The sequence below is a fragment of the Neodiprion virginianus genome, chromosome 3 (genome assembly GCF_021901495.1).
Source record: "Neodiprion virginianus isolate iyNeoVirg1 chromosome 3, iyNeoVirg1.1, whole genome shotgun sequence".
Taxonomy (NCBI): Eukaryota; Metazoa; Arthropoda; class Insecta; order Hymenoptera; family Diprionidae; genus Neodiprion; species Neodiprion virginianus.
Genome location: NC_060879.1, coordinates 24,297,357 through 24,324,302, shown reverse-complemented (window position 1 = coordinate 24,324,302; position 26,946 = coordinate 24,297,357). Strand labels below are relative to the sequence as shown.

Genomic DNA, 26,946 nt, shown 5'->3' with positions numbered 1-26,946 from the left:
ACATCCCTTACTGGCACGCTTATTTCGAACGGTGTTTTCTACTCATTAGTGGAAATGTCAGGCAGAAATTCATGCAATTAGTGCTGAGTGCAACGTCTGCTGTAACGAAATTGCAGCTGTAACGATTCAGCTTGAAACTTAAGTAATGGTGCAACTTCGTCTGCAGGCTAAAATACGGGTCTGTTAATAATTATCCGTAATAATATAATATGTATTGTAGGTATTTATAATTCTTGTTCTGAGAGTTGCGACTTTGCGCTGCGTTGAAAAACTTCTTTACCCCGTTTTTCCACATTGGATTTCTGTAGTGGAATGAATACGCGCGCACATATAAATATATATGTATGTATTTATTTATGTTTGTAGGGACAAGAAACGATCCGTTATTTGTAACGTCGTGACTATTACTCTGCAGAACCTGACCCAACTTCGAAGGAACGTTGTGCTTGGGAAGTCGGAGATTTCGCCGTCGGATTAAAAGTTGATAAATTATAATGCCATAAAGTGTATTCAGCCGGGCTAGACGTTCTCCGCCTGGCGTTTTGGCACGATAACTTTTTTCTTCTCCCCTTTCCCTTGTTCATTGGATTTTCTTCATCGGAATAACAAGTGTATATAATATAAGGAAAGTTTAATGCAGCGCACAAATATCGACTTTCATCAAGCGATAAGCGGTATGAAAACAAATTACAGTACATGTCCTCAACTTGCGCATCCGGTAATTTGAACCTTGGTTGTTTGTACTTCAAACGCACTTTTTCAAGCGTGAGAACTCGTTTATTATCCTCCATTCGTTGGATCAACCCCCCATTCCAGGTATCGCGATAATCAATCGCAGTTGAATTTGTTCCTTGAAAACGTTGTTGCGTACAATATCCTGTGTAGCCGAAAAAAAATGGATATACAAATTAAAAAAGGAAACGAAAAATTTGTGAAAAACAAGCGGGAAAAGTGTTGTTTTTCATTTTTGGTGTTTGTCCAACTTTAGTTTACCGGTCATTTGACGTTTTGTGTGCACGAAACACATCGCAGCGGGAAGGCAAATAGCCAAATATTCACGCGCCCTCTGACCGGGCAGAGAGATAATATATGTAAATTCGAATGTTCGTCTTTTACATGTAGCGTGAAAAGCATCGCATGTAGGTACATACAACATACGCGTATAACACACGTAGCCGGGTACGCGTGAACATCATCCCATGCCAGAAAGTTGTTCCACCCTTGGCTGAAGTATTGCAGAAATTCGAAACTTTTATTACAATACCAGAAGCACACAAAGGAGAGAAGGGCACAATGCTTGCGGCGATAACGCGCTTCTATCAAACCTGGTGGTAAAAGCGTGGCGACGACGCCAACTTTCGAACGGAGACAGCCTGCAGCGATTGATGATAATAATCGCTGATAGTCGCAAGCCGAGCTTAGTTCGACAGCAAGTACGAGGCTTGCTCGAACATTTTGGAAAATTTTCATAACTCGTGTAATATTTGTGGGTAATTACGGTATTCGGATTTTTATCTTTTACAACGAAGAGACGAATTCACGCATTAGTTTGGACGAAAATTTTATAGCGACTAATTTGCGTTGGTTGGAACGTCGTAGCTTATTTACAGCGTATAAAACATTCGTGTTATACCGAGAGTTTGGCTTTAACTTCCACTTGGGTTGATCCCTTCAAAAAGTGTTGAAGCTTTACCTTTAATGTAATTACCCCCAAGTATATCGTATACTCAAAACAAACGGAAATTTTCAGCCGTTTCGTGATAAGGCTTGATAGTGCTATTATAGGCGCGCTTTTACACGAGAGAATTTCATCAAAATTTTAACTTCATAATACGATATGAGACTGTGTTTTTTATCACATGCATAAAAAAGTAATATCTAAATAAGTATTGCCGTTGGGTAATTCCAGAAATTATACTATAACGACTAAATTTGCAGTGGCAAATAAAAATTGAAATTCTGAAAAGTCTAATTCAATGTACATGTTAATTTTGCTCAAGTTGAGCAAAGGAAAAAAAATTAACCGCTATGTGGAAACCGACTAATAATCATCTTTTTTGAACAGCTTTGGGCGAGCTATATAAAATTCAGGTAAACATCACATGCATCGATGAAATTCCGTTTAGTCGGATTATTTTGTGAGAAAAAAGTTATGCTGCTGTAAGCGATGTGTAAGAATGTAATCACCATTTTATACGTCTGACGTGTTTCGTATTTTGTGTTTTCTACGCTGTTACACGTTGCAATTTTCTTGCGAAGAAAAGTACCTAACATGTAATTGCCTAACAAGAAATTACTAGCGAGCTCGGCAGAGCCAATAAGTGAAATTTTTTGTAACCAGGTTATTTTCTGGCTTCCATATCGTTTCAGGGTCGAATACACTGCAGTAAAAAAAAATATATATATATATATATATACAGACCTGCATATATATATATATATAATAAAATGCTTCCAAGTACCACGCGCCATATACGATACTAAATTGGCAGCTCTCGAATCAAGTGCAGGTCTGTTTCAAGTGAAACCAGGCTGCGTTTCATAGCGTAGAGATCAATTAAAAAAGCTTTTTAATTTTTTTCAGATTCATTCAAACAGAGCTGATGTAATAAAAGTATAAGAGATTTTCCCTAGTTGACTACAAACAGACTGAAATGTCTAAAGCAGCTTTTGTACCGTGATATTTTTCTACTCCGACGAACTGCTAAAAACAAGGTTAATACTTTTCGTAATCAACCGGGGTAAAAGATTACGTGGGCAAAGAGAAAGCAAAAAAAAACCCAGAGAAAAAGTTAAGTGCCTTTTCGTTGACGAGACGAAAATGTAGCGACTTTCACCGAATTCTGTATACACAGACTGACCAGATTTTCGATTGATAAAATCCCTACTTTTTTCACTGGAAACCAAAATTTAGCTCGATTCTGTATACCTATACTGTATGGGTGGTGTAAGGAGATAAAATTGTGTAATTCAATGTGCATGTAACGCAAACCGAATCTGTCCGTAAGATTTTTCCTATATAATGTTACAAGTTAAGTTTACACGTAAGTTTGCATGTAAGTATGACGTATTGTGATTTTGTGACAATAAATTTCGTCAAAAAATACCACAGAACAATCAGCGAAGTACTAACAGATTTGAAACACTACGCACAGCAATTTTAGCTCTAATTGAACGACGTTATTGTCATTTATTCCTATGTGTACTGTGCCAACTACTCACCGATTGTAATTTGTTGATCCTAGTCGTTCGGTTTTTTTTTCGGATTCAAAATGTTATCCGAAGAATGCATATTGGTTTGATAGTACGAGACATGACGTTTTCAATAATCAAACTTGTAAACTTGAAAATTAGTCGTCAAAAGTCAAAAGTCACCAGGTCAAGGACCTGGACAGCCAGAACTACGGAGCGCTTGTCCCTGAAGTCGAATTTCACCAGGTAGCGGGTCTGGAGCGCAGGAACCACGGAGCGCTTGTCCTGGAAGTCGAATTGCACCAGGAAGCGGGCCGGAAGCGGAGGATCCAGGAGATAGAGAAACCGGCACTCGAAATCTGCAGCGCGCGATTCTCATCCGTCCGTTCTACCGCGCGGTTGTTTCCAGACTGAGGAATTCGGCTAACTGATATTCGTCGTCGACGATTACTATAGATCGATGAAGTCAGAGAAAAAAAAATGTGGGTGACGTCACTTTCTGAACATCCGAACATCCAAACTTTGGTTTCGAACTTTAATACTATGTATGATGTATGATATGATGTACGATGTATATGATGTATGATGTATGATGATTGGTAGTCATAAGAAATCATTTGATATTACGGAAAGCTGCAATTTACAATAAAACACCTGTTGAAGAAACAAATTTCTCAATGCATAAGTGGATTAATTTTTTCATAGTGTTTCTTTGGATTACTTCCGATTCCTTCGATAAATTGTAATCTTGAGAAATTATATGAAATCACTTAGCCAAAGGTGAAATTTGTTTGCCAAGTAATATCCCGTAACCACTTTGAAATGAAAGCACCTAATCATGAAATATTGCAATCAAGCGTTGTTAGTTTTTTCCGGAATTAATGGCCCCTCGTATTTTGTTAATCCTGTCCATTCACCGCGCGATGTTTCGATTTGGTTGTGTAATCAAGTTCGTGTAATACCGGTATATGAAACATGCAAAATCAATATGTCGTCGATTAATTCCGAGCGCAAATAAGGCCTGACATTAGCGAATAATGACCTCACGGATCGTCGCTAAATTATTGTCACTCTACACGGGCGGGAAATAAAAAGCTCACGAGTTGAGAGGAGGACAATACTAACCAGATCTGGACAGCACACGATCAATCTAAAATTAGTTCCATTGTTCCCCTCGGTTATTGCATGAATAAATTGAAATCTACTTAACGAAGTTCACGCCCTTACTTTGTTGTTTAGCGAAAAAAATTACACTTTATAATAGAAAAGTTGAGTGAAGGTTTAATATTCAGATTCAACGAATAAAAAATATATGACAGAAAATCATTTATGTATTGAAAGCACAAGCACCAGTGAGTAAATGATGCGTGTATTTAGAGTGGACTTTTTTCGACATCCCAAATAGGCAATTAATTTGCAATTCAAGGCTTGGATCTTGAAGCAGTTTTATTTCACAACGCGAACAATATAGCGTGAAAAAAAAAAAAATAGTAGCAGCCCGAGCTTCAAAGAATTCATAAATCTCAGAATTTTTCACAAATTTTTCTACAGTTTGGTAAACGAGTTTTCGTTCTCACTTCATTTTGCTTCACTGTTACTCATTTTAAATACAATTCAGTCCGACATCCTCCACTCGAGTGTTTAAATTAACTTTTCTTACGTATAACCGTTTCTTTCTCACACATTTCGTCACTTGGAATTTTTTCTCGCACGACGATTTTTCCTGACATATTTTATTACAACATCTAAGAAACTCAACTGAACGATTGAGGACTAGAAATTCGATTAAAAGCTAAGCTCGTATATCCACCAAGTTAGATTACTTCATCACGTTTAATGTAACGTTTGTTCGCGAATCGATGAAGTAAATTTTCAGACAAGAACGGAAAGGTATTTCAAGATTCATAGCAAGGCTGTATTAATATTCTCTAAGATATTAGAGAAGATTTCGGTCGATTAAACTTTATTGTAGTAAGGCTAAGCCAAATTTGTTTTGCCAGACAGACATTGGACTCGGAATTCCGGGCACTTTGATGTCGTTTTTACAAAAACCGTATAATTTTTCACCGTGGATGTATTTCAGGGTAGAAACATGACGGCTGGGAAGTATAACGGAAAGTTTTGATGGCCGTGACCGCTGTTGCGCTGTCGCAACATGAGTCGGTTCACCTAATGGGAGGAGAAGAAAGTGGCCATTAACAAGTTGGGAGTATCGGGCCGGCGATACTTGCGTATTTGCGCGCCCGGCATCCCCTCTGAAAAATCGCTGACCATACTTTCGTGAATTTTTCAAATATACATCTCATGATAATCCACGCTGGAATTTTCCCATCCCTCTCGCCCTTAACGTTTCGCATCCGTCTTCCCTCGGGGAGAAACTTTCCGCGTTCCATAAGCGTAAGACTTTTGTCAACTTGACAAGCTCTGCAGGCTGAACTAATGTTGCGAGAAATCGGCGTGTGCGGGATGATAATTAATGCCAGAAGCAGAACTGAGGCAATTCCACCGAATCGAGATTCCCTCTTGCGTTGCCTTCGGCCGTCGAACCTAACAAGGCAAACAACCGGCTGCACTGTACGACTGAAACGCATGTACCGCTGGTTTAACCCCTGTTTCTGTGTACTGTTACGTAGCCTGCCATCAATTAATTCATCATAAATTTACACGGACTGTCCGACGTTTAATTAATAGAACCGTAATTCCGTCGCGGAAACTGATGACTGTTGAACTTCAGATATCAATTTTTTTCCTCTCAAGTATTATGAGTCCTGGAGGTTGTCGAACTTTGCTGTTTGAGCATAGAAAACCATATTTTACATGATCAATTCATAGGCACTAGGAAAATTTTTTAGCAAAACCCGCTTTATGCTTCTTTTTTTTTGGCTAAGTTAACTACGAAACTAATGCTACATTTTTTATATATTCTTCTCAAAGTCTAGTAAATCGACGACATTTACTGTATTGATTTTTCATTTCATATATTCACAGCACATTCCAACGAAAATGGCACGTTTTGCAAAGACAACAGTATTTCATAAAGTTAAATTGGATTAACGGTGTGCCTTCAACCTCATGACAATCAACCGGTTTTGCTGAAAAATGCACCCCGCGATCCGTGATGTTTGATGTTTTAAACAGTAAAAACAAACTATGAATTTTTCGAAACCGTCAGAATTTACAGTGGGTAGTCAAAAATTACTGCTGCACTCCGTCTCACATGAGCTAGAAGAGTTCTCAAGAATTTGTTGAGGTTCCAGAAACTGGAACCACGATGTAAAACTACTACAGACACTGACATGACCATAGTTATGTCAGCACGATGTTTCATGGCGGATTTCTTTCCAGAGTATATTTATAAGTAACGCAGCTGGCTGTTGGTATAGTACAAATTCTTAACTCACCGATCGTAGTCAGCACCGTAAGAGAATACAGGAATGCTTTTGCGAAATTCCATTCGTAGTCAGGCACCCTTCGCTCTGTGACGCCGTCATGTTTGTGCGCCGGAGCTGAAGAACCGGCGCTTTGGGAGGCCATCATGTCTTCCATTATCCTTTTCACAAGCTGATCCTGGAACCTTGCGATCTCTTGTGCTGCTAGTCGTGTCCAGTTTTCACGGTACAGGATGTTCAGGTTCTCCGTAATGTCCCACATGTTTTCCACCGTTCTCGAACGCGCCTCGTGACTGACCTGAAAACACACGGGAGGTATAAACGAGGTGCATAAACTGTTTGTGTAAAAGAGAATTTGGAAAAGCTCGACCTTTTCACTCAAAGTTACGATCAGTTGCACGTTTAATCATCTGGTGAATGTTGTATTAGCAAAAGAAATAAATAAAAAGGATTTGCGATGTTGTGAAAACAATTTCGAGCTTGCACTGTACAGAGTATAAGAACCAGATTCTTGGGATTCATTTACGAAACATTGTACTCTGGTTTCGGCTCCGACACCTTCGCTGGGTTGGGTTGTTTTCGAACCCCAGTACTCAATTTGTCGTTCTATATTTATCCGCTGGATCGTCGTAAAGGAGATTTAGCACCGATCCAACGGATTTGGCAACCCCTTTTCTCCTTGAACTCGTCGACAATAGACACTAAAGTCTCTTCTCAAGCTTTGCCATTACGATTGAAAGACTCTCCTCGACAATCGTCGTACTCGACCACAATAGGCGGAACAAGATAGGACTGATCGTACGAAAATAGAGTCCAATAAGGAAATGGGTCTAGACGTAATCTCGTGTCCTTGATGAATTGATTTAGGCGTATTGTTATTTGAGATGTAAGGATCTTGTGCAGAGTGACAGGTGGAAAAACTGCTTTTTCTATGTTAATTATTTTCAATGTTGAACACGCGTCTCACGTCCTTCGATAAGGAATTTTCATTTCTCAAATTCACACGGATACGCGAAATTAAGTGTCGTGCCGACGGCTTTACGGATTTAAAGTGCTGTTGAAAAATCCGATATCGGGCCAGTTAATTCAACTGAAATCCTTGTCACTTAAGCTGAGCGTAATCAAGATACACCGAATGATTTATAGGTCTGCTGGAATCCGCGGCGTCCACGTGCTTTAGCAACGCGTTGAAGTTCACATCGGATTCAAGCGCAAGTTGATTGCTCAATTCAAGCTAATTTTAACGAAAATAACAAGCACTGAAGTGCGAGAAAGTTGATATGAGAATGAAAAATGATCAGTACGACAAAAATCATTTTTGAACAAGAATGAAACCAAAATCTCCGCTGTTAACAAAAAATCAGCTTATCAGAACATGTAACAATTCGATTAAAAATAAAGATTGAGCATGGTGCTGTATTGCCCAAAAAAAGGAATTCTTTCTCTTGAAAACTTGATAGTTTATACCGAAATTCAAGCTCTGGTAGAATCTGATGGAATGTAACGTTTTTTTTTTAAGGGGACAAATTAAATACGACGAAAATCACTCGGTCTACACATTTCACCGCAAGTGCCTAAAAATTCTAACCACATTCAAAGCCTTTCCTGAGGTAATAAATACTTGTAACCCAAGTGCACGTGAAAAAACAGTCATCCGACTACAATAGAGAATTTCACGGTGTGCGAGGTGCCCGAAATGTGACGAAGCGATAGATTCCGAGTATTCGTAAAAAAGTGAGATAACCAAGGAAAAGTGACTGACCTGCTTGAACCACACAGTGGTGTTTCGTCTCATGGGTTGGTTGTTGTTGGCGATAGTCGTGGCCAATGTTCGTTGGTGCAGACTTTCGCTGCCGCCCTCAATGGCGAGGAAAATGAAGCTACCGAGAAGCGTGTAGGCGACGAGAAGTGCGCATATTCCAAGATTAATGACAAATCCCTTGAGAAATGAATGATGACTAGCCTTGTCCGGCACACCGCCAAAGCATAGACACTTTATCGGCCTCTGTTGAGATTGCGGAAGTTCGGCTTCCCTTTTTAACGACGAAGTGTTTCCGTTATTGGCAGCCTTGAACCCCTCGTACGCCCGGTAATGTCGGCTTGTATCTTTTTCCATTTTTATCAACCTCCGCTCTCACATTTGTCCCAAATGCTCCGCCGCCAGCCGACTGACGCAGATATTCCGCCTCCCTTTAACGTGTAGCATTTATCGCGGAGTAACTCTAATCTCTAGCCGCTTTTCTCTGACTCCGCGACACCGTTGCAATAAATTCCGCCATTTTCCACGTAAAATTGTTCGCGGAAAGCCGCTCTCTCCTCCGGCGAGATCGCAGACCACGGCATGTTTACCTTCCCACCAAATTTCGTAACCGCGATCATTCCTCGCTGTTCTCCAATCGCGCCAAGCAAGTATACGTTGTCGATACCTCCTCGGATGCACTCGAGATATTTTATGCCTGGTACCCGTTTATCTCCATCCGCCGAGGGTGTCGAGAGCCCAATTTTCCTTTACGGCCAATTTCACATCGCCCCGAATACAGGGTGGAATACAGGGGTGATTAGTATGGGCTGAGGCGAGCCAGTAATTTGCTTATATCTTCCTAAACCCTAAAATTGGTTCCCGCCTTGGGCCAGTGGTTCTTTTTTTTTACCCACTTTCCGGCCCTCTTCAAGAGTATCTAAGAAAGGCGGTCGGCACTCAGCGTCTTCCTGCTTCCGGCGCTCGGTGGTGTTCCAGTCTGTAAAAAAAAAAGAAGAGGAAAATGTAATTATTTTTAAGCAGGTTTACTTTCAATTATTTTTAATTCTTCACCCTCAAAAGCAGCGTTTCGCGTGTAACGTTAAATCGATACTACCTACTGCAGATATGCCCGCGTAACTACGTTCACAAACAAGAATCGTAATTGCGAGGGCTCTCTTTCTCTCGATAAACGAGACCAGTGTTAAGTTCCACGACGTGTCAGAAACTCGGTTACTATTTCCGATGCGTTAATTAATATTTGGAGGGTAGAAGTTGATCAACTGATCGCGTGCTCAACGGTAGCTTCGAAAGCAATAATTGCTTATCTTCTGGATCACTCGCCAAAGTCCATAGCTACTATTTCGGTGCCAATATTCCCGGGTTCATTCAACCTTCCGTTAGCCAAAATTACGCTTTTGAAGGGCCGGCAATAATCATCTCGCTGCCCGATACGCTTCAATGCAATGCGGTGGTGTAATGAACTTTTTTTTTTTAATTTCACGTGGTCAACGCAGTTGTATCCAGTTTCTACATCTATTGGTTTTTCTATATATTTCTTTCACCACTAGTGTCGTGGCAATTTTTTTTATAGTTATTCCAGCTGACACATTTCTCCGCTAAAATTTTAATACCATGTCAAATTTTTGTCATTTCTGAAGCAAGCGTTTCATCTCTGGCCAACTTCAATGGGGCCGGAAATCCTCAGTCGCAAGCAATTTTCATTTTGTAAATATCCTCCGGGATACTTTGTGATAACCTAATGATTGTGTTGGCCATGAAGGATGGAATATATGATAAATTTTCGAAACTTCGACAAAGCTTTTCGTACCGCTAGTTTCGTTTTTCGTATTTATATAACGTATACAAACCAACGGGGCAAACATAGGCATTGGATTCTTTGTGCCAAATTATATGTATATTTCTGATTCATTACCTTAATTGATAGTTGTGATCCTCAAACACTCCGTTACTCTATATTGCCCTCGACACTGAACAAAGTGCAGGCTTTCCGCATTTGTGAAAATAAAAATATCCCAGTTGTAACGATTCTACGCCCCTCTGGGAACATTTTCTCGGATTAGTGTAAACCCGAAAATTATCCAACACTGAATATCCGGTAAATATTTGAGCTCGAATTACATGAAATAGGTTTTATTCAGGCGAGTGCAAAGGCGTAAGTCGAACGAGCAGGTAAATACAGATTTCAAATTGTGTCGACACATACAAAATCGAATAAATATTTTTCTGCAAATACATGACACACTCGATAATAATTGGAATGAATTTCAAAAGCAGATTGTGTAAAGTGGAGAGTTTCTTCGTCATTTTTTTAGTCATTTTTCACCTTCAGAGAATAGTATACATCGATAAAACGTAACTTTCTTAATACGAAAAACGTGTTTTTTCATCCAAACATTAATATGAACGAAAAAATGACTGAACTATTTCAAATATCGACTGTCGAACGGTCGCTGAAATTGAGGTCAGTTAATTAGAACTAGATTCATCTGTTAAAAGGTTGAAATTCACTGATAGACACGAAAACCAGCGAGTGAAATTTGTGAGCTTCGCTGCGAGCTTTCAGATTCCGGGAATTGCGATCATGCATGGTATGAAAACATAATTTCTTCCCAGCAGGGTGCGCTAGAATAATATGTCGTTAATTTTTCGAAATCACCAATTTTTCGAAATTACATTCTTTCAATAATATCACCGCATGAAAACTGTATACGTCCTTATCTAGGGTGACTACACGAATTGGTGTTTTCTTTTCTTTTTTTTTGTTTATTTTATTTCTTTTTGTTTATGTTTTTCAGCGTGCCTGGAGATCGGGTTGTGCTTGACGCAGTTCACAGGTAGGTGAAGACTACTGCATGGGAAATAAACAGTGCAGGAGGAAAGAAAAATGCAATTGTTATTCCCAACGGGATAGTTGCATACTAGTATAAACAGGATGAAACATGCAAGTCGAGCTTCAGCTCTCCACGAATTTCAACTGAATTTATTTCCCGGCTCGCGACGATCGCAAAGCTTCATTTTACTTCTGTTGTTGTTTTTGCTGAAAAATTCACCCCTCGTAATCTCGTATTCTAATTCGCGCTCCACTCACTTCCACTTTAAGACCCTGACGAAGGTTTGAGTGGCTGCTCGCTACCCGCGTATGATGGACAAACAACGGAGTGTCCTCGGTGATTTCGTTTTTAGAATTTAAATTTCAGGCACAGTCTGCAACCAACGTTGCGTCGAGTTTCGAGAAATCGTTTGGTCAACCGAATCGAGATGAATCAATGATTCGAAAGGTTTTCAGTCTGCACACAGGTTTATTTTGTCGAACATGTTTATTCAGTTTACGCAGTTAAAATAAACATATTTTTCTGAATTCGTATGCAACAAAATGATTTTAGTTAAATATTAACTTATTGAATACTTCACGTGTCCTAAATGGCAAAATTTTTCTTCCATATAATCGAAATTTACTTTAACCCATTAAATTTTTTTTTTTCAAGCAAGTAAATTTCCTCGTAAGCTTGTATTCAAATATATCTTTCATTCCTGAGTATGGTCAATGATTGGTTGCAAAGTGACTAGGAGTTAGCAAATAGTGACAATGATACATATGGTTAAAGTATATAACCTGAATTGCATAAATCCAGACGGATTTACCCTAACTCAGAGAAAAATTTCAATAACTTTTTCGAATTAGTTTGTCCAACAGCATGTTGCAGTATAAAAATATTTGGGTTACGCAAACATTCTGGGTTCAACTCCGCGTGAAAACTGTTCTGGAGTATACGAAAATTAAAAATGATATCAAACATGGTGTCGGCTGATTGCAAGGTAAAATAAATAATTTCTTTGATTCGCGTAAGTTTTCTTCCTCTTCTAAGCAAAGCAAAAAATGTTGAGAATCTTTAACGTATATTTGTTCGACTGTGTAGCAATGTTAAAATTTGTTCGATTCAACCAAACGTCGTTTGAATAGATTGAACTTTCCTCTTGAGTGCACTGTTGAATTGCCTGCGTAAAATTTCTCGAAAATAACCGGATATACATCCCCTCTACGCATGATATTCCTCCCCCGAACGCCGCAACGCGATGTCAAAACATACGCATCATTCGAGCCAAGTTCCGCGGAGGCATCGTTCCATTTTTATTCGAACGCAGATCGAACAACTTTTTGGAATAGGGGCCGCCACCTGTCACCCATAAATGCATAGCGTATGAGATGAGATCTCGTTTTACTCGTCAACCTCGCAGCCTCGCCGAGTGGATCAGCCACTCGAGTCGGCAGGGTTGCAGGCCGATTTCAAATCCGTATACATACAATCCGAATGATGTTTGAATTAGAATTTCGAAGACGTCATGCGCAGAGTGTCGCCAGAGTTCCGTTCGAAGTAGCCTAAGACTTTTCGCCGAAGGGGATGTGCGAGGGAAATCGATTAAGCGAACGAAGGGCTTCGAGACGGGGACCTTTTCTTTCTCATCTCGCTTCCTCCCCCCCCCATTCTGCCAACTTTTTTTCACCACACTGACCAGAAGTTGTTCGCGACTCGTATTGAGAAACTGGGGCAACCTAGACCGCAACAAACATCCCTCCAGTCCTCTTTCCTCTTTCCTCTTTGGCTCTTTTCCGTCCCTCCGGTCCCTTGTTCCACTCCTCTGTGTGCTTTTCTTTTTGTCTCTATCGCTCCGCTCGCTGGTCTCTGAAATGAACCTCAAACTGTGACTCGAGGGTGTGGGGTGGATATTCTTCCGTGGTGCGCAGACTGTATTAGCGAGATGTAAAACGAGGTAAAACGAATGAATTCGACTCTGAATGCGAATGTGAATGATAATAATAACCGTAATTAAACCTTCTGCCTCTTTCTGCCCACCTCTTCCTGAAGCTTCAACAGACGGTTGGACATTTTCCGAAATTATGTGTAATCCTCGGTGTATTACAGGACTTGGCTTACGTTATTATACCAGCTGTCTTTGAAATTATACTTTCGTCGTGCAGGCTTACCTACCCCTGTAAAACTGTCACAGTGGGATAATTATTAAAAGCTGTTTTTACTAGGCAAACGAGATGAATTCTGCCGAGATCCTCGGCTACTGGATTTCTTTCACCGTTTACCCTTGTCTTTTTTCATTTGATCAAGCAAATTCTCTTGCATCAAAATTGTTACGAGTCGACTTGCGAATTTCCCAACATTTTTCTTTTCACTTCCACACACATTTTCTAGATGATTTTTTGCAAGAAAAAAAAAACTTAATAATTCTCTCAAGCATGATTCAATGTTCTTTCATCGCTTGTTGGTACATTTGCGATCTCTACTATACCTCGTCATAATTATCCTGATAAGCTTCGCAAACAATCGCAACTTCATAAAAAATTTACGTTGTAATGAACAATGAAGTCACGTTGGACGGTAAAATTTTGGATGCCGCATTCGCAGAATGACTGGAGATAGCTAACGGAACAAACTCCCATAAGACTCAAACGGTCACTGCAGTCGTTCAGACGGATAATTAAATAGGAAATTCCTTTGTTACATCCTCGATCTCCTCTGCCCCTACCCACTAGTTTTATCTTTTTTATTACCTCTTAATTTAATACATTTATATTTTATATTTTTATCTTTTACTTTTATTTTTGCGTCTCCGTATGCATTGCATGCATACGGCTCTCTTTATCACCTTTTTATAACTTCTGGAAATGAACACGTGCAACGGATAGATCCGTATGGGTCTATCTCAAGTGTCTGTCTGGGCAATATTGGCCCGAACATTAAAATAAGGATATCTTTATTATATACAAACATAAAACGGAAATTCCTACCCGCACGTGTGGTAAAGGCGGGATAGTTAATGATAAAGTCTCATGCTACACCGTACCCGATGGGCGGGGGTAGTCTTGACGAATAGAAAAACTCAAAATTTTATCAGGCCCTCCTGATTGGTCCAGCATCCCTTAAGGATACTGGTAACCAATCAGGAAGTAGTTCAGACAAGACCACCCGAATCTTTTAAAAGAGAGTAGTCAATGAGTAGTCAATGGGTAGTCAAAACGGTAGTCGATCAGTAGTCAGTCAGCTTTTAAGAAGAAGTCTTTCTCTCAGTTTTCATTACAAAATCCAATCACGTCAAGCGCTGAGCGAACTCCGCGTTATTTTACTCAAACACAAACTTCCTTTCTACCATAGTACATAACTAACCTCATTTTTATCGAATAAACGTATAATTGTAATTAAACCCATATCGAGTGTAAACCAGTCATTTAATACCGTATACCTCCTCGCCGAGCACGCAGAGCCGCCCCACAGAGCCCGAAAATCAACTGCTAACAACAAAGGTAAGTGACCATTTTTACATCAAAGCCAGTTTAATTAAGGGGGGAACGGTGTCAACAAATTCAAATAATATATCCGGAAAATTTAGTCTCAACTAAGCGTTATACGCATCGAGTGGTTTGGTCTTCAGCCAACCCAGCTCATAACAGTGGTAACAGCGGTGCGGATCGAATTTAGCTAAAAATCGGAATTTTTTTTTTTTTTTTATTATTACGATTTCAATTTTTCTTTTCATGAGTATTGAAACTCATTGGTGACAGCAAAGCCTATTTATTTTAAAATCATGCCGATAACGCGAAGTAAGGACAATGAAACCGGAAAGCCTACTCCACTTACGGAAACAGAATTATTAGCTTACACGGAACAAGTGAATAAAGAAAAACGGCTATTAGATTTAGATCGTGAAAAAATTGCTAGTACATCACAACAGTTTAAGGCAACAGAAGCTGCATACAATGATCAAATTAACGCCTTGCAAAATAGGTTACGAAAAGCTGAAGAAGTGGTAGAATTACGGTCAGCAGATTTAGCTAAAAAACAAGAAGAACAAATTAAGAAACGAGAGAATGAGCTGCGAGAAAAATTAGAACGGGAATTTTTAGTCAAACAATTAGAAATACAAAAACATTTAGATAAGGAACGCGAAGAACGCGTTCAAGCACAGAGACAATTAGAGGAAGCGCGGTCAAATCAAAAATCATTAGATAAACAAACTGAATCAGAAATTAGGATAGAGACAGTGTCCGAAAAAACCGAACAGACGGTCATAAATACTAATAAAACATTATCTCAAACTCCCGAATCAAGAGAAGAAACAACAAATATGCAAATAGACGTAAACGATAGTTCGCATTGTAGCAATCCTATTCAAGATTTGGAAACAGTTGAAGATCCTCAGATATTATTAGAAAAATGCGAAAAAGAATTTTTAAGAGAACAGGCTGAAATTCAGAAACAAATCGAAGAACTTAAAGACAGAAAATTAAAACGGAAAACTATGAATCCTCAAATGTTGCTATTAGCTGAGCGGAAAAAGGAATACCAAAGGAAGAAAACAGAAATGCAAAAATTATTAGAAGATTTACAAAAGGAGGAAGAACGCGAAATTGCGAAATTAGAAGTAAAATCAATAAAACCCAAGGAAAGCGTTCCAAATTCAGATGTCAGTATAAAGGAAGAATTAGCAAATTTAAAGGAAATATTAAAAACAGTCAATACGGGTGCAATGGAACATCCGCAAAATTATATAGAACCTATTACGGCAGAACAATCAATTCCGATGAGTGCAATTTTGGCAGGAGTACCATCTTTTGACGGAGAAAATGTAGCTTTCCCACTGTTTGTCCGAGCATGTAGACGAGCAAAAGGTGTGATTGCACCCAGGTTAGAAAAACAGTTGGTTAGGAACATTAAAGCAAAGCTAAAAGATAAAGCGTACATTGTAGTAGAGGATCAAACCTTTGACACGCTCGAATCATTCCTAGACAAATTATCGTCAGTTTTCACACCTTCTCGATCAGTAAATTTCTACCGCGGAGAACTAGCTAGAATATTCAAGGGACCGAGTGAACATATCATTGAATACATTGGCCGAATTAAAGATCTCAAAACTTCAATTCTCGAATGTGAACGACGTGCAAACGGTAGCATAGATGAGGAAACAGAGAAATCCATAGAATCTGAAACATTAAAAGGCTTCATAGAGGGTCTGCCAACAGAATTTAGCACAGGGCTATATTTGAAGGGATACACTTCCCTTCCCGAAGCATTTGACGGAGCTATAGATTTGGGTAAACGATTCGATATGGAAAAAATAAGAGAAAGCGCGCTACAAACTAACTTTCTAGCATCACTGAAATGCCGTATATGTGGGCGAAATAATCATAACACAATAAATTGTCGTTTTAAACGGGAAAACCAACCCCTAAACGAAAGGGAGAATAACGGAAACAATGGCAACAACAGATTTGACAACAGGCGCGAAGTCCCGATACAAAATCAGCCTCGAAATACCCAGAGATTTGACAATGACAATAATAGATTTGAAAATAGGCGTGAAATTCCGATACAAAACCTACCTCAAAATAGCCAGAACAATGAACGGGAAAGCAACTCCACTAATGGGAGCTTACCATCTTGCAGGTACTGTAAAAGAACAGGTCATACAATAGAAGTATGTCGTAAACTGCAGTATCGCCGAAATGTTGAGGGAAATACCAGTAATCAAAACTCGGGAAACGGCCAGGGACCCTCGGTAACACAAAGCGGACCCCGGGGGGTCAACCAAACCCAAACAGCCATGATTACTCAGGAGGTACAAGAGTCCGCGTCGCAACAATAAAATTAAAAATCACTGATCAAGTACCTACAATAAAAATAAAATCTAAGGACTTGATAGACGAAATAAACGTAATGATAGATACGGGATCGGAGCCGAATCTTTTAAAAGTAGGAAATCTTTCATCATTGAATAATATTGATATGAATAATGTGTTGCAATTGAGAGGAATAACAGATAATTACGTTCACACCTTAGGATGTGTCAAAATTGAAATATCTGGAATGCCCGTTTACTTTCATGTCGTCAGTAATAATTTCCCAATTCCTCAAGCCGGCATACTGGGAACAAATTTCTTTCAATCCCAAAAAGCAACAATTAATTATGCTCAGGAATTAGTCGAAATAAACGACTTAGTATTTTATTTCATTACGCGAGAGGTAGTTACAATTCCCGCGCGTTCAAATGCTCCATTCTATATAAAAATAAAAAATAAGGACGTAAACGAAGGTTACGTACCAAGATTTACTGTAAAAGAGGGAGTATTCTTAGGAGAAGCGTTAGTTAGAAACGATAACGGAAAAGCGCATATTCGAATAATTAATTCTACGGATGAGGAGATAGAATTGCTTGTACCGACCATAAGTTTGCTACCTAGCGAGGGCGCGATACCGCTGCACGATTCAACCTTAGGGCTTGACTTGCAGGAAAATTGCGTGAGTGATTTAGCAAATCCTCTAGTGAGAAATGGAATTTCTGAGTCAAACCTTTCCTTAGGGCAGGGAAATGACGATAGAATAGGTCAACAAGGTTTGTTTTCAAATCCAGAATTAATTTCAAAAAGAAATAACCGAAATAATAAGAGCATCCAAAATGATCATCGCATTCAAAATAATAAGAGCATCCAAAATGATCATTGCATTCAAAACTTTCAAAGAATTCGAAAAATTAATAAAATCGACGTAAAAACACGTTATAACGAAATATTAGAGTTATTAAGACTCGAACACTTGAACGATGAAGAAAAAGAAAGTATACATCGTTTAATATATGAAAACCAAGACAGGTTTCATATTCCCGGTGAGCTATTAGGAGCCACAAATGTTATAGAACACGAAATAAATACAATTGACGAACAACCAATAAATATTAAACAATATAGATTCCCGCCAATTCATAAAGATGAAATAAATAGGCAGGTAAAAGATTTATTAAATAATGACATTATTAAACCGTCATTATCTCCATATAATTCTCCATTATGGATTGTACCGAAGAAGGACGATTCCAAGGGTAATAAACGCTGGAGAATGGTTATAGATTACCGAAATTTAAATGAGAAGACAGTAGGAGACGCCTACCCGCTACCGAATATAACAGAAATTTTAGATCAATTGGGCAGTGCAAAATACTTTTCAATATTCGATTTGGCCTCGGGTTTTCACCAAATCAAAATGAAAGAAATCGATGCAACTAAAACAGCATTTTCAACGCCGTATGGTCATTTCGAGTTTCAAAGAATGCCGTTTGGTCTGAAGAACGCTCCAGCAACGTTTCAAAGGTTGATGGACCATGTTTTACGGGGTTTACAGGGTATAGAACTATTTGTTTACCTCGATGACATAGTAATATACTCAAGCTCTCTCAAGGAACACGAGAATAAATTCAATTCATTAATGATCAAATTAAGAAATGCGAATTTAAAACTTCAACCAGATAAATGTGAATTTTTAAAGAAAGAAGTAGTTTATTTAGGGCACATAATCAGTGAGGACGGTGTTAAACCCGACCCAAAGAAAATCATAGCAGTAAAAGAATTCCCAAAACCCAAGAACGCAAAGAATATAAAACAATTCTTAGGTCTAATTGGTTACTATCGACGCTTTGTACCGAATTTCTCTAAAATAGCAAAACCTTTGACGGAACTTTTGAAAAAAGATGTTAAATTTCTCTGGACGGACACACAACAAAACGCCTTCAATCAATTACGAGATAAACTGTGCGAAAATCCAATACTTCAATATCCTGATTTTACCAAACCCTTTATAGTAACAACAGATGCATCAGGATTCGCAATAGGAGGTGTATTAAGTCAAGGAACAGTCGGAAAAGATTTGCCGATAGCTTATACATCTAGATTATTAAACCAAGCAGAAAGAAATTACTCAACGATTGAAAAAGAATTATTGGCAATAGTCTACGCGGTAAATTATTTCAGACCATATTTATATGGAAAGAAATTCAAATTGGTCACAGATCATAGACCTTTAATTTGGTTGCACTCAGTCAAAGATCCAATGTCGAGACTCGTACGGTGGAGATTAAAACTCGCGGAATATGAATATAGCTGGGAATACAAACCTGGAAAAATAAACGCGAATGCCGACGCATTATCTAGAAATCCAGTGCTAAGCGAGACACAAGTATTAGCAATCAAACAACAGCTCGTGGATAAGATGCAAAAGCCGAGGGAGAACACTAAACTAATTTCAGGGGATTTATTTACAGTAGATGAAAGTTACTCGTTAGTTCATTGCGTAGCAGAAGATCTTTGTATGAACGCAGGTATAGCTCGCGAATTCAAAACACGTTTCGGAAATATTGGTCGTTTGAAGTCTCAGAAAAAATCTGTTGGTGACGTAGCTTTTCTAAAAGATGGTAATAGATACATATTTTATTTAATAACGAAAAAGGAAAGTAACGAAAAACCAACATTAAAATCATTAGAACAAAGTCTGATATCACTAAGAAGTTTATGTGAAAATTTGAACTGTTATAAAATCGCTATGCCTAAGATAGGCAGTGGTTTAGATAAATTGCCATGGGAAAAGATAAAAGAAAAAATCGATATCCTTTTCGCAGAACCATTTGAAGTACTTATATATGCCAATAAGAAAACTGAAACATCCAAAATATATAGGCTACAGGGTCAAGGACCTTCAGGTAATAAATCATACCACGAGGGCAGTCCATCGCGAGAAGATAGTGTAACAGCTGGCCCAGGCGTAGAAAAGGATAGAAAATCAGAAGACCCAAGTATTCAGAATACAGAAAATGCAGGTCGTAAACTTCGAGACAGACAGACCATAAGAGCACCAGACAGATACACAGACAATTTTAAAACGCGCAAACTAAGAACTAAAACACATATCAATGCAGAAGATATTTTAAACGATTTTAATCTTTTTTACAATGAAAACCAAGAGCAATCTAAAAGTACAATAAATGATGAAATCCTAGAAACTATCAATACGAATAATAATATACAAGACGCAAAAGTTCACAAATCTATCGAAAACGAAAGGGCGGAAATCATGAATAGCCCTATTGAATATTCTGATGGTGAATCTGATAAGGATACAGGATCATCCGCAGACGGCGAAATAGAAATGGTAGAACTTGAATCAGATCAGGAAGAACCACAAAATAACCTAAAATTTATTGAGACTAGGGACAGACTTTCCATGCGTAGCGATAATTGTGTCATTTTTGTAACTACTCGAGGGATCCCGTTAGATGAGGGATCTAGAGATTTACAAAATACAAATAAATTACCAAAAATCACCGAAGCTATGTTGGGAAGGGCACGAGTAACTCCAATAGGAAGCAAAAAGTGTATTGCGCTACCAATCAAAGAATCAGTAAATACACCTTTAGACCGTGATATTTTTATAGAATCACTGAAATCTCTATTGGATGTCGTTCGAGAATTAAATTTGAATAGTTTATCAATTGCAAAAACTAGGAAAATAGATGAGATGGATTGGAAGGAAATTCAAATTTTGTTGGAATCCATCTTTAATGATAATGAATGTAAAATAACAATCTGCAAAAATTTAATTAGAGTCCCATCGCTTAATGAACGTACAGAGATAATTCGAGAATATCATGCACTGCCAATAGGAGGACATAAGGGAGTTACAAAGACATACAACAGAATCAGACAGAATTTCTTTTGGCCAAATATGAAATCACAAATCCAACAATATGTTACAGGATGTATGGAATGTCAACTCAAAAAACTAACTAGAGTAAAAACTAAGCAACCTATGGTATTAACCGATACACCAGGTTCAAGCTTTGACAAAATATCTATGGACATTGTAGGTCCTTTACCTATCACTCCTTCAAACAATGAATATATTTTAACAATTCAAGATCAATTAACGAAATATTCTGTAGCAGTACCCCTAAATTCAACAACCTCAATTGATGTGGCAGAAGCTCTAATCAATAACTTTATTTGTAAATTTGGAGCTCCTAAGCAAATTCTTACTGATCAAGGTGCTAATCTTACAAGTTCATTAATGAAAACAATAGCAAAGAAATTTAAAATCAAACAATGTAAAACAACCGCTTTTCATCCCCAATCAAATGGGTCTATAGAAAGATCACATCACGTCCTAGCCGAATATTTAAAGCAATATGTTACAAAAAATAATAATTGGGATAAATGGTTAGATCTTGCAATGTTCTCTTATAATACAAGTGTCCACGAGGGAACAAAACATACACCTTATGAACTAGTTTTCGGCAAATTAGCAAGATTACCATCTGAGCATGAAATAATAGAGGAATTGAATGATCGAACTTACGAAGAATACCTAATCGAACTTTTCACCAAGATTAAAAATATTCAAAATCAGGCTAAAGAAAATCTGATACATTCAAAAGAAAAATCCAAATATTATTATGATAAAAAATTAAATTCGTTAAACTTGGTGAAAGGAGACCTAGTTTTTCTTCTAAAAGAACCAAAAAAAGGGAAATTTTCTAATCAATATTCAGGACCGTATGAGATACAGGAATTATTAGAGAACCAAGATGTCAAAATTCAAGTTGGAAATAAGATTAAAATAGTTCATATGAATAAACTGAAAATGCTAAAAGGATAATTCATTATTATAACTAATTATAACTAAATAGAAATAGCCTAATGAAAGCGCAGGACTAGATATAAATAAATTCTATAACACACACATTTAAACGTAAATAAGTATAACTCGATTTCATTTCAAATAATGAAAAGACTATTAATATAAGCAAATATTCCCTCATTATTAAATGAACGGAACACTTTGTTCTAGCAAAGGGGAACAATGAGTAAAATCATTCTTATGATCATGTTATGGTTGCCCGCCGTAACTTGGGCACTGGTGGGATACGACTGTGGAGGAACATCAAGAAACACATCAATCATCGATACGGCCAGTATCGGAAAATGCGACATACCGGAGAGGGAACCCAGTTCTGAAAATATTCACGTCCAACTACTTCAATTAGCCGAATTTCATCACATAGACATCATTCAATGTAAAATTGAGATAGACAGAACGGTTTACCATTGTGGTATGCATTCACACAATTCTGTGGTGAGAAAGGGACGACGCGTTTACATACACGAAGTTAACAGAGAAGCATGTATGGGTCTTTATAATTTCGGAATCATAAGACTGGGAAATAACGTCGTCTTATCGGGACTTCTTCAAAATAGAACCAACATCCGAGACGCAATTTTCGCGGGAAAAATAACCGACACCGGAAGCTGTGTTGGCGCTAGTTACGACGATGGCTATGGTCAATGGGAAGATGTCATCGCTCAGGGGATAGCAAAAGTAACAGTCGAAAAATATTCAGCGACGGTCAAATTCGATGGAAATAAGCTCTTTTTGAAGGATGGGACCAGGTGTACGTTGTCTAATACTGATTGCTTTGGGAACGATGGATCGTATGCCTATTGGACAAACTCGCCGTCGAACGATTGTAAACTTGATCGTTATAATGCCTTGTATACCGGACCAGCGACGAAAATTAAGGAACCCCAAGAAGAAGGATTTACACCAGATGTTTACACTTACTCAAGTGAAAAGACGACTTTTGCCTTAATGAAGACCACCGAATTCAAAATCTGCGGTTATAAAATCTCACGAACAGAACATCCCAAATTATTCATTGTGGAAATTGACCCTGCAAACCCAATTAAAGCTGAAAGTAAAATTGACGCCGAGAATGTTGACATCCTTTCATACATGAACTCAAAAATCGTATATTTGGAAAAACACCTTAGTAAACAAATAACTCAAGTTTATAAGGATCTTATTAAACAAAAATGTACCCTGGAAGAACAAGTTTTACGCAACACCCTTACACTTGCAACTCACACACCAGATGAATTCGCATACAACGTCATGAAGGGACCAGGTTACATGGCTATACGAGCAGGAGAAGTTGTGCAACTAATCAAATGTGTACCTGTGACAGTAACCGTCAGGAAATCAGAGACATGTCATCAAGAAATTCCAATAACGTTTCAAAATCAGTCGCTCTTTTTAACGCCGAAATCACGTATTATAGTGAGAAAATCAAGTGAACGAGAATGCAGCGAATTGCAACCAAGTACATTCAATATCGATGGAACATGGATTACATTTTCACCGCTACCCAAGGTTATCATAGAAGCACCGAAGAAACTTACACCGATGACCAGATTATCTTGGCAGTATACCAAACCGCCACCTCTCTCTGTCAGTGGAATCTACACGGAAGAGGACTTAGAAAGCTACCGCGACAGAGTGATGTTCCCGATCGAGAAACCAGCCGTTCTAAACGCAGTTGCAAGGGGTGCAACTGGACATTCTGTATCTGATACGAAAATCTCTTTATCCGGCCTACTGGACGAAAATTCTTTGAACAAAATCGCAGAATCTACATCCCGAAAAATATGGAACGGGTTCATGATGTTGGGTACCGCTAGTTCTGGAGTAATAGGAGTTTATTTCATAATTCAATTAATAAAAACTATAATCAACGTCGGAATCCATGGATATACCCTGCACACCATTTATGGCTGGAGCATACTTTTGCTGGGGGCACTACTCAGCTCATTAACGACCCTGCTAACGCATTTGGGAAAACCCCAATCGCACAACAAGAACAACGAAGAAACTTCGACAAAGGAACAAGACATGGAAAACCCACCGGTCGTACCTCATTCGCAAGCAATAAAAGTTATTCCCACCAGTGTGCTTGAAGATCATCTACGTGAACGTCAAATGTTAAACACACGTTTAACATTTGAAACGGAGGGGGGAGGTGTTACATCCTCGATCTCCTCTGCCCCTACCCACTAGTTTTATCTTTTTTATTACCTCTTAATTTAATACATTTATATTTTATATTTTTATCTTTTACTTTTATTTTTGCGTCTCCGTATGCATTGCATGCATACGGCTCTCTTTATCACCTTTTTATAACTTCTGGAAATGAACACGTGCAACGGATAGATCCGTATGGGTCTATCTCAAGTGTCTGTCTGGGCAATATTGGCCCGAACATTAAAATAAGGATATCTTTATTATATACAAACATAAAACGGAAATTCCTACCCGCACGTGTGGTAAAGGCGGGATAGTTAATGATAAAGTCTCATGCTACACCGTACCCGATGGGCGGGGGTAGTCTTGACGAATAGAAAAACTCAAAATTTTATCAGGCCCTCCTGATTGGTCCAGCATCCCTTAAGGATACTGGTAACCAATCAGGAAGTAGTTCAGACAAGACCACCCGAATCTTTTAAAAGAGAGTAGTCAATGAGTAGTCAATGGGTAGTCAAAACGGTAGTCGATCAGTAGTCAGTCAGCTTTTAAGAAGAAGTCTTTCTCTCAGTTTTCATTACAAAATCCAATCACGTCAAGCGCTGAGCGAACTCCGCGTTATTTTACTCAAACACAAACTTCCTTTCTACCATAGTACATAACTAACCTCATTTTTATCGAATAAACGTATAATTGTAATTAAACCCATATCGAGTGTAAACCAGTCATTTAATACCGTATACCTCCTCGCCGAGCACGCAGAGCCGCCCCACAGAGCCCGAAAATCAACTGCTAACAACAAAGGTAAGTGACCATTTTTACATCAAAGCCAGTTTAATTAAGGGGGGAACGGTGTCAACAAATTCAAATAATATATCCGGAAAATTTAGTCTCAACTAAGCGTTATACGCATCGAGTGGTTTGGTCTTCAGCCAACCCAGCTCATAACACCTTGCATATCGGGTATAATTTGTAGAGAGCTAGCTGTTGAACAGAAGGGTGATAGAGAGAGAGAGAACGAGAGAAAGAAAGAGAGATAGAGAGAGAGAGAGAGACAGATGAGGTCGAGGGGTGAAATCGGGGGTGCGCGCCCTCCCTCCCTCCCTTACTCACCTCGACCCAGCCATCGCTTCTAATAGTTATGTTACGTTACCGGTAACAAATCGAATTGCCCAAGCAGTTGAGATTCGAGTTAATTTTCGGCTAAACTGTGGCTGGGAAGTATTTCCTCCGCTGTGCGGGTATTTCGCATCTGTGTGCTGGCTGGCTGGCTGGCTGCCTGGGTGGATGGAACTACCGAAACAAATAATAGGCGATACATTCGCCACAGCTGTTCAACTAACTTCGCAGCTTTCTCTCTCTCTCTCTCTCTCTATCTCTCTCTCTCTCTCTCTCTCTCTCTCTATCTCTCTCTCTTTCCTTCTCTCTCTATGTGCTTGACGGCGTTTGCCGAACGAGTGGAGCTCAAAGCCTACGGCAAAATAATTCTCGCCTGCTTTTCTGCGCTCAAATGTGCGCACGCGTGTTTCTTCTGTGTATCCGTCTATTTACTCCACCCGTTTACCCATGTACAGACGTGTATATTATACATAGACTTGTCGTATTCCTCGGCGCTAAGGACGATGATAAGGTCAAGGGGGAGAGAATCTCTTCCATCTCGTCCTCCCCCAACATACACCCCGTGTGTTGAACAGGATTTTCTAGGCTCGTACGAGGTACCGCAATGCCCCAAGAAACGTAAGTCACTCGTTTTGACTCCCTATCTTTTGAAATTCAAACCATTTAGCGGGTTATCTTCTTCACAGTCTTCCGCTGTGTTTCAATCTACGATTCAATGACTTTGTACTCGGTTCATCGATGCGCACGGTTTACGCAGTTACCAATTTTTTCACGGTACTTTTGACACCTTGTATCTGTGTTTTTCTTCTTTTTTTTTTCAACTATCATTTCGCGATGCTTACTGCATTTGGAAATAAAAAATCCCAGGAGTCCATATTGAGAAAAGGCAATGCAACAACTTTGAAACCACTCAATTTCAAATTGGAGTATACTTTTGCTCTGAGTAGAACTTTTGGTGAAAATTATAGTGTTTTTCGTTTTGGTCTGATACTTAACTGATTGTAAGAGATCTGTGCAGTATACTTTTTACATTGTACACGAAAATTTCACGAAAGAATGGTAATTGATCTGCAAATTCAAAATATACACTCTGTGAGCACAGAAATCAATTTGAGAATGAAGAATATTGACGAAAGGAACGTTTTGTACTTTTTGTTTCGAGACTTGATTGGCATCCCGTTCAATTTCAGAGTAACATATGAGTGTTGAAAACACGACGAGATATTGAGGGAGGGAAAAAATGACTCCGTAGTAAATTCGTCAGGTGCTCTAAATTTCCGAGTCGTGGTTTTATATGCAGAGGAAAAACATGTGTGAATATTTTCACAGAATGGGTGCTTAATCAGATGTGCGTGGTTTGGAATAAATCGCATGCATTGTTATTTCACGTGGAAAATGCGAACGAAAAAAAAATAAACAGTGTAAAACGATGCTAAATTCCGTCGGGGAGAAATATTTCGCCTACTTGGACGATTTTTGAAAATTTAAAGAAGAAACTTTGCGAAATTATTGAATTTTATCTAGTAAAATCGAACAAATTTATTAGCCTCTTAATCATTTGGCACTGATTTGAAATGAAGTATAGTTATCAGATTTTATGTTTCGAATTTGAGTTTAATCGATATTTCAATTTTTGTATGTTTTAGAAAGATGTTTTACTAAAAAAAACTGCTTTTTTAACGCGATCAATAATTCATTTGATTCAATATTCAGATAATTCAGGGGTTTGAATCCCCGAAATATTCACGTATCTCGAATAAAAAATTTTCAATTTTGGCGTTGGGTAAAATGGGCTTGGCTT

The 26,946-nt window shown here is 38.6% G+C and overlaps 1 protein-coding gene across 3 annotated transcripts in view; it reads right to left on the bottom strand.

Annotated features, from left to right (window-relative positions):
- LOC124300174 (TWiK family of potassium channels protein 18-like) overlaps positions 1–26,946 on the bottom strand; it is a 274,675-nt gene that overhangs the window by 51,256 nt on the left and 196,473 nt on the right. For all 3 annotated transcript variants that reach the window (XM_046753903.1, XM_046753901.1, XM_046753904.1), the window contains 2 exons: positions 8,344–9,319; positions 6,594–6,879 (listed from right to left, as the gene is read on the bottom strand). In XM_046753903.1, the coding sequence (XP_046609859.1) occupies positions 6,594–6,879; positions 8,344–8,697 (640 nt within the window). In that variant the 5' untranslated portion in view covers positions 8,698–9,319. The remainder of the gene's footprint in view (positions 1–6,593; positions 6,880–8,343; positions 9,320–26,946) is intronic.